General features: G+C 33.2%; 1 protein-coding gene across 12 annotated transcripts in view; it reads right to left on the bottom strand.

Moving 5' to 3' along the window:
- Positions 1 to 8,208, bottom strand: part of PLEKHA1 (pleckstrin homology domain containing A1) — a 57,366-nt gene that overhangs the window by 12,223 nt on the left and 36,935 nt on the right. For all 12 annotated transcript variants that reach the window (XM_044665642.1, XM_044665641.1, XM_044665644.1 and 9 more), the window contains 3 exons: positions 7,810 to 7,878; positions 4,923 to 4,987; positions 4,036 to 4,099 (listed from right to left, as the gene is read on the bottom strand). In XM_044665642.1, the coding sequence (XP_044521577.1) occupies positions 4,036 to 4,099; positions 4,923 to 4,987; positions 7,810 to 7,878 (198 nt within the window). The remainder of the gene's footprint in view (positions 1 to 4,035; positions 4,100 to 4,922; positions 4,988 to 7,809; positions 7,879 to 8,208) is intronic.

The following is an 8,208-nucleotide window of genomic DNA, read 5'->3' as shown; positions in this document are numbered from 1 at the left end:
TACACATATATATATATATATATATACACACACACACACACTGATGAACAAACATTAGTTTTGTCCACTTGACTTCATATCATAGTTTGAACAATAGGTTTCTTTCTTTTGGTTCTTCCTTTAAGGTCAAGCTTCTAGGACTTGATATAATCAACACAATGTGACCTGCAAACAGAGTGTGGAGTGAGTCTAATCATTTTCAGGGATTCCTTCTTTATTGGATTCTGTGCTGGACATCTTTCATGGTAGATATAAAAACACAGCTAGTGGGCATGTCTGTTTTAAGCTTCACTTGATATTAATAATCAGAGGGTCAATCATGTCTATTCTAACACCTTCTAAGGTACTCTGTATGATATTGATAGCTAGACGAGACATACTTTGTTGGAGGAGACTCTAAGGTAGGATATTCCCCTAGCAAATCAAATATTTTTTAATAGTCAACCAACAATAAAAGCATAGGAAAATCTTAAATTCTCCTGTGGTCTGCTAGAGTATCACTTGTGAATATCTGCCTATCCTTATACTGGACTTTCAACAACGATGCTCTTGAGATTTTAGGCTGTTCTCATAAAAATGCTACAGAAGTAGGAGGACAAAGGCATATAGATGGATAGTTATAGTTGTTTTCTCAATCATATTTCAGAAAATAATAAAGGTCAAACAATTTTCCCATGCCTTTGAGATCTTCCTCTTTCACAAACCTCCAGAATCAATTCCCCATTATCTTCAAAGTTATGTAGTCTCCAGTCCAAGTGTTTTCTGTCTATCTGGTCTAAAGCAGCTGCTTTTCTTCTCTTGTTTGTTTTTTTTTAAAAACCCTTGTACTTCGGTGTATTGTCTTATAGATGGAAGATTGGTAAGGGTGGGCAATGGGGGTCAAGTGACTTGCCCAGAGTCACACAACTGGGAAGTGGCTGAGGCCGGGTTTGAACCTAGGACCTCCTGTCTTTACTAGGCCTGACTCTCACTCCACTGAGCTACCCAGCTGCCCCTTCTCTTGTTTTTTTTAAGTCCTATTACCACTTCCTCATAAAGTATATCTGGGACCATAATGTTAAGAGTTTGAATGAGGCAAAAGCACTGTTCTTGATAGTGGTTATAGATTTTCTCATTTTTTTGTATTTGTTGTATTCCTTATAATTTTATCCTTAAATGCTCTTAGAATGACTTTCTTACTTGGGCTTTCTGGCCAATTTATTTTTCTCCAATGCTTCTCCCTATTTATGAAGTGAACTCTCAGAAACAGTGTCTGGACATGTGATATAAGAAATTCCATCAGGCCTTGGTGATTTTTTCTTAGGGAGTTCTTTGATGGCTTGTTCAATTTCTTTTTCTGATATTGGATTATTTAAGTATTCTATTTCTTCTGCTGTTAATTTAGGCAATTTACATTTTTTAAATATTCATCCATATCACCTAGATTGCTATATTTATTGCCGTATAATTGGGCAAAATAGTTTTTAATGATTGCCTTAATTTCCTCTTCATTAAAGGGGAGGTCTCCCTTTTCAACTTTAATACTGTTAATTTGGTTTTCTTTCCTTTTTTTAAAATTAGATTTACCAGTACTTTCTCTATTTTATCTGTTTTTTTTAAAGTACCAGCTCCTAGTTTTATCTATTAGTTCAATAGTTCTTTTACTTTCAATTTTATTAATTTCTCCTTTGATTTTTATTATTTCCAATTTAGTTTTTATCTGGGGATTTTTAATTTGTTCATTTTCTAGTTTTTTAAATTGCATGCCCAATTCATTAATCTCTGCCCTCCCTAATTTGTTAATATATGCACTCGGTGATATAAATTTTCCCCCTAGAACTGCTTTGGCTGCATCCCATAAGTTTTGGTAAGAAGTCTCATTCCCAGATGAGGGAGTGCCCTCTACCAGTGCATATTGGTTTCTTTTCCTAAACATCCTGTCTTAAAAAGCTGCCTAGAGCACTGAAAAGTAAAATGACTTGCCTACAGTCACACAGTCAATTTTAAACCAAAGGAATTACCTGGCACACTTCGCCAAAAAAAAAAAAAATAACACACTCATCAAGTACCTTCATATAGAAGATATTGTATACATGAGTATTTCCTTTCCTCCTTCATCCTTTCTACTTGGAAAAGAGATCTAGAGCTTGCTGATGAATCAGTTCCTTGACTATTTTCTATCTCCTCATTATGACAATTGATTTATATCAGTTAAACTTTTCTAGAAAACCTAATAATTTGTGTCTATGTTTGTTCTTCCATTCACTTTACCATTTTAGAGAAGTAGATTTAGTTTAAACAGTTCAGGTTAGTCACTTTGATTTTATGCCCTTTCATTTTTATTCTCCCTCCTGATTTTACATTAATTTTGATACATGCTATGACAAGTCAGTAGTCTGACACTATACAGAGATGTTGAATCAAGAATGATTCCAATGAGTAAAGAACCATTTTCTTTCTGTTGAAATACGAAAGGGCAAGGGACATGAATGGGCAGTTTTCAAATAAGAAACCATCAATAAGCACAAGAAAAATTGTTCTAAATCTCTCATAATTAGAGAAATGCAAATCAAAACACCTAGCAGGTTGGCCAATGTTACAGCAAAGGAAAGTAATAAATGTTGGAGGCATTGTGGCAAAACTGGGATATTAATGCATTGCTAGTGGAGTTGTGAATTGATCCAACCATTCTGGAAGGCAATTTGAAACTATGCCTAAAGGGCTTTAAAAGACTGCCTACACTTTGATCCAGCCATACCACTGCTGGGTTTGTACCACAAAGATAAGAAAAAATACATGTACAAAAATATTTATAGCTGTGCTGTTTGTGGTGGCAAAAAATTGGAAAATGAGGGGGAGGTCCCTCAATTAGGGAATGGCTGAACAAATTATAGTATCTGATGGTGATGGAATACTATTGTGCTAAAAGGAATGATGAACTGGAGGAATTCCATGTGAACTGGAAAGACCTCCAAGAATTGATGCAGAGTGAAAGGAGCAGAGCCAGAAGAACATTGTACACAGAGACTGATACATTATGGCACCATCGAACATAATGGACTGCTCTACTAGCAGCAATGCAATGATCCAGGACAATTCTGAGGTACTTATGAGACTTATGAGTACTTATGAATGCTATCCACATTCAGAGAAAGAACTGTGGGAGTAAAAATGCAGAAGAAAAACATTTGCTTGAACACGTGGTTCGATGGGGATATGATTGGAGGGGAGGGAAAGAACATGAATCACATAACCATGGGAAAATAGTCTAAATTAATCAAATAAATAAATAAAATTTTTTAAAAAAAGGAAATAAAATGCAAAAGATTTAATTTTTATGTTATTTGATGTTTGCTATGTTCAGTGCCTCCTAATTCTTGTGTGTTTTTTTTGTTTTTTTTTTTTTTTTAAGAAATTATCTTTGGGCTTTTTTTTTATTTCTTACTCCTGAACCACATTTTTCATCATACTTTTCAATATCCTGCTTCTATGTCCACCTTTAAGTCAATTTGAAAAGTCAAAGTTTTTATCTCTAAGTCATTTGAAATGGAAACTGGTACACAAATTGTCATTATTTTAATGACTACATTTTTACAATACAAGTAAGCAAATAGATGAAGAAACTATAATCAATTACCCTACAATGTAGTATTAAGGTAATTAACTCTAATTTTAATCATAGTTTTTCATAAAATTACAATAATAAGGAAAATAGAAAATTAAAGGCTCACTAAAAAGTGGATAAAATAATACCCAGCACTCCAAGAAAAATAGTTCCAGCACTTATGAATTAATAGCTATCATTAGGCAGCAAATGAAACACAAAATACAAATTCTGATAGCATTTTTTTCATTCTAAAGTAATTTAAAGATATTAATAATGGAAAGATTGTTTTCTATTTCTTAAGGATTTAGTTCAAAGATAACCTTCCATATAAAGTTTTTATTTGTGGAGTATAATTTTTTTAACTCCACAAATGATAGATTCTAATACATGCATTATTACATTAATACTGCCTTCTATTTTCTTGTAGGATCTCAAAATAATTATCTTACCTGCACATAAAAGGTTCTAGATGTTGTTACAATTTCAAAGAGATTGTCCCTCATCATTATGTCACTGTGAAAACAAAAATATCCAAATGTTGATATTACATCCTTATCTTTCATCATTTCAACAAGCAAATAGAAATCAAGACTTTAAAAAAGTAAACTTCTTCAGAATAAACAAATGTCAAAAATCAAAGTCTTAGATGAATTTAAACAAACTCAAATTAGCAACTATTATTAAACCTTTATTTTAGTTTTTTGACTTGGGCATGAGAGTAAGGACAAAGCATTTTTATAGTGCCTACTTTGTCAAGTCCTTTACTAGTATCTCATATGAAGAAAAGAAAGTTATGGCACATTTTTATATTACATTTATAATACAAGTAAAAATGTTTATGTTTAAGAACCTCAGTTTCAGTTTTTGATTATCTGTGCATGGCTCTATCTGCTGATTAAGCATATTTTCCTCCCTCTCCTCCATATGTTAGTTTCAGTTTCAAAGCTGTTTTCTATTTTATCTTTGGAGAATCAGCAAAGATGACAAATTATTCAAGCAAGTTACATTTGCAGCTCCTATGAGTACTAAAAATAATCTAAAAAAACAAAATTTCAAATCAAGTTGTCCAATTATAAACTACTCTTTTTAAAATTATTTTTCTCTAATAGTTTTTAAAAACATATTTCTAGTATTTTATTTATCATGAAGATCACAGAAAAATCTAATCTTTTAAATGCGATTTTTAAAAATTGTTATGAAATGAATTCTCAACTATAAACAATTAAAATACTAAAACTGAAAAAAATGTTGACAAATAGATATCAGAAGCCAGAGACATATCACCTATTCAACTATGACAAAACATTTAAACAGGACTTAAATTAGTATTCCTCACCTCTGTTTGCATTCTTGAACTTTATGAACCTCCTTAAGTGGTATTATCCGGAGAGGTTCCTTTTCCTGCCAAAAACCAAGTAAGTCAACACATTACCTTTCTTTTAATTTTAATATCACTTTCAGCGTTAGTTATTTTCCTTGGGAATCAATATTAAAACTTAATCTTCTAATCAGTCATCCAAAACATGATCACTACAAATCAAACACAAAACTTCATGCTATAAAGGGAAAACTGGCAGATAATCCCTCAAACGTCTCATGCCTACCTTTAAGGAAAGCCTGACTTACTTTTAAGCTATTAAAACGAGTAATTAGGTTTCCTTTTTCACAACTCTGAAAGACTTGAAATTAGAACAATGCAATTATAAGCTGTGATTCCAAAGGACTGAAGATGAAACATCTCCTGACAGTAAAGTAAGATGCAGAATGGTACATATATTTTTAGACATTATCAATAAAAGATTTTTCCTTGTTTTTCCTATGTATGCTTATTACAAGGGTTTCTTTCTTAAAAAAAAATCATTTTTAATGGGTAAAGAAGAGTGAAAATAAATGCATGTAAATTTTAAGAAATTAAAAAAAATTTAAAGTTTTGTTTTTATTTTGGTAACTTAAAACTTAAAGGGAAATAATAATTCCCATTAAGGAGGCTTTTAACACATTACAAATATATACTACTGGGGGCAGCTGGGTGGCTCAGTGGATTGAGAGTCAGGCCCAGAGATGGGAGGTCCTGGCTTCAAATCTGGCCTCAGACACTTCCTAGCTGTGTGACCCTGGGCAAGTCACTTAATCCCTATTGCCTAGCCCTTACCATTCTTCTGCCTTAGAATTAGTATTGATTCTAAGACGGAAGGTAAGGGTTTAAAAAACAAAACAAAACAAATATATACTGCCAAATAGAATCAGAGTTAAAAGAGGTCTTAAAGAAACATATGTGAAAAATGTGGGTTGGCCATGTAGTTCGAGTGAGGTAATAAATAACCAATGGACAGTCCACATGTTCCACTGGAAACATCATGATATCAAGAGAAAGTGAGGAAGGTATTAAAATGTTGAATAGACTAGTGGCAAACTTATAAGAGAAGTTAGAAAAGAAGAGCAAAAGTGGCCACAGGGAAGTTTTAACTTCTATCTTTGAAGGGATTATCCACAATGATGTGATCAGATTGCTAATTCAGTATAGAGTTTCTATTACCAAGTACTTTTCTCCCAACAATCCTGGAAGGTAAGTAGTGTAAGTATTATCCCTATTTTATAGTCCAGGAAAGAGAAGCTCATGCTAAATGACTTTGTCCTTTGCTGTGTTGGTAGGAAATGTCAGAAGCAGAACTCAAACCCACGTGTTCTGCTTCTATTGCACATCACAACTTAGCATCATATACAATGCACTTCAAAGGATTATGAGGATGAAGTGCTTTGTAAACCTTGAAGTACTATATAAATGTGAACTACTTTGTCAAACAAATTTTAAGCTTAATTAACTTTTTTATTCAATCCCAGACATGACACACTACTACTAACCATCAGGTAGCTGCTTTAAAACAGTAGAAATCCACTTGTATTTAAACTGAGCTATTAAGATATTTCCTAACTACATACAGCATAAACTATTAAAAGTCAGTAAATCTCACACTATTTTAAAATCAAATATAATACAAAAATCATGAAAAATCACAAATAACTTAAAACAAGGAAGGAAAATACCAAGATTCTAAAAGAAACATCACCTATTTTTCCCCTCACATTGACTGATAGGTTGGAGAAAAAGAAAGAGGGTAAAAACAAGAAAATAAAACCCTCATGCCTGATATTGGCTTCCAAAGATGACTGGTTTTATTTTTTTTCTTCTATGAACATATCATATAGGTTTTCCTTTCAAGTGTGGCTCTTCAATTTTGTTTTGTTTTCGACCTACAATTTTATTGGTATAGTGAACTCACATTGTAAGAATTCCCCTTATCAAAGGAGGTTTGCAAACTCATCTATAACTTTTCCTCCTACAGAGACACTGGAAGGGCACTAGGAAATTCTGATTTGCTCAGGGTCTCTTAAATTAAAAAGTATACAAGGAAGGACTTAAAGTCAGCTCTTCCTAGCTCCATCTGCTATGCCATACTGCCTTACCCTTTCTGCTTTTATGATTCTTTTACCAGATACATGTAGACAACATTAGCAAAATACACACGAATAACATTCAAAAGGGACATTTATCAGAGACCTGAATCAGTTATTCAGAATCCCAAGGAAGCATAACATGGCCATGGATACCGATAAGGGCTGAATCTATGAATTCATTAGTACCAGGAAATCCTATAAGAGGAAATTCCCTCTTCCAATGCAAGTTGGCACTTTCTTTGCAACTTACCTAATGCAGTGATATAGAACTAAATAGAAAAGGATAGCTGCTAGCCCGTACTGACTTAGAATACCACAATTTAACATTATCTATGTTGCATCATATTTTAATTTATTTTATAAACATTTCCCAATGACACTTTAATTTGGTGGAGTTGAGGGGGTCCAGGTGGATTCTGTTGAGGGCAGAATGTGCCTAAACTCACATAGTATTCAAAAGCAAAACTTGAACCCACATCTACCTGGCTTCATGTCTGAAATCCCTTCAACCATGACAAACTGACCTTCCCTTTCCAAATCAGTTCTTTTAAAAATCTTTTTTGTCATGGACTCCTCTGACCGTCTGGCAAATGACTCTGGACTCCTTGGAATAATGTTTTTAAATCCAGAAATTTTATTTCAATTAAAAAATAAACTGTTGATCTTATATGGAATCCACAGATCCCCAAAAGGATATGTACCCCAGGTCAGGAACTCCTGCTCTAAACATTAATCTTTACATCAAAGTTTGTGCTGAAGAAACTTACCAGTTCTGATTTGAAGTAGCCTATTGTGTTTTCATCCAATTGAAAATATCTTCGCTTCCAATTCTTCATCTGCCAGAGATGAAAACAAACAGTAAGACTTCTGTTTCTAAGAATGTCAAATGCTAACAGTCATTTAATTATTCTGATAATGAACATAAAAGTCAGAAATGTCAAAGGTTGAAAAACTTCTCTATTCCCATTTGGATACAAATGATATCATTCTTGAGGCACCATCTCACACATATCAGATTCAATATGGCAGCAAAGTAATAACTGTTGGAAGGGAGGTGGCAAAATTGGGGCGCTAATACATTGTTGGTGGAGTTGTGAACTGATCCAACCATTTTGGAGGGCAATTTGGAACTATGCCCAAAGGGCCATATAAAATTAAACATATCC

Source organism: Gracilinanus agilis, chromosome 2 (assembly GCF_016433145.1).
Source record: "Gracilinanus agilis isolate LMUSP501 chromosome 2, AgileGrace, whole genome shotgun sequence".
NCBI classification, from domain to species: domain Eukaryota; kingdom Metazoa; phylum Chordata; class Mammalia; order Didelphimorphia; family Didelphidae; genus Gracilinanus; species Gracilinanus agilis.
This window is presented reverse-complemented; position numbering and strand designations above follow the sequence as displayed.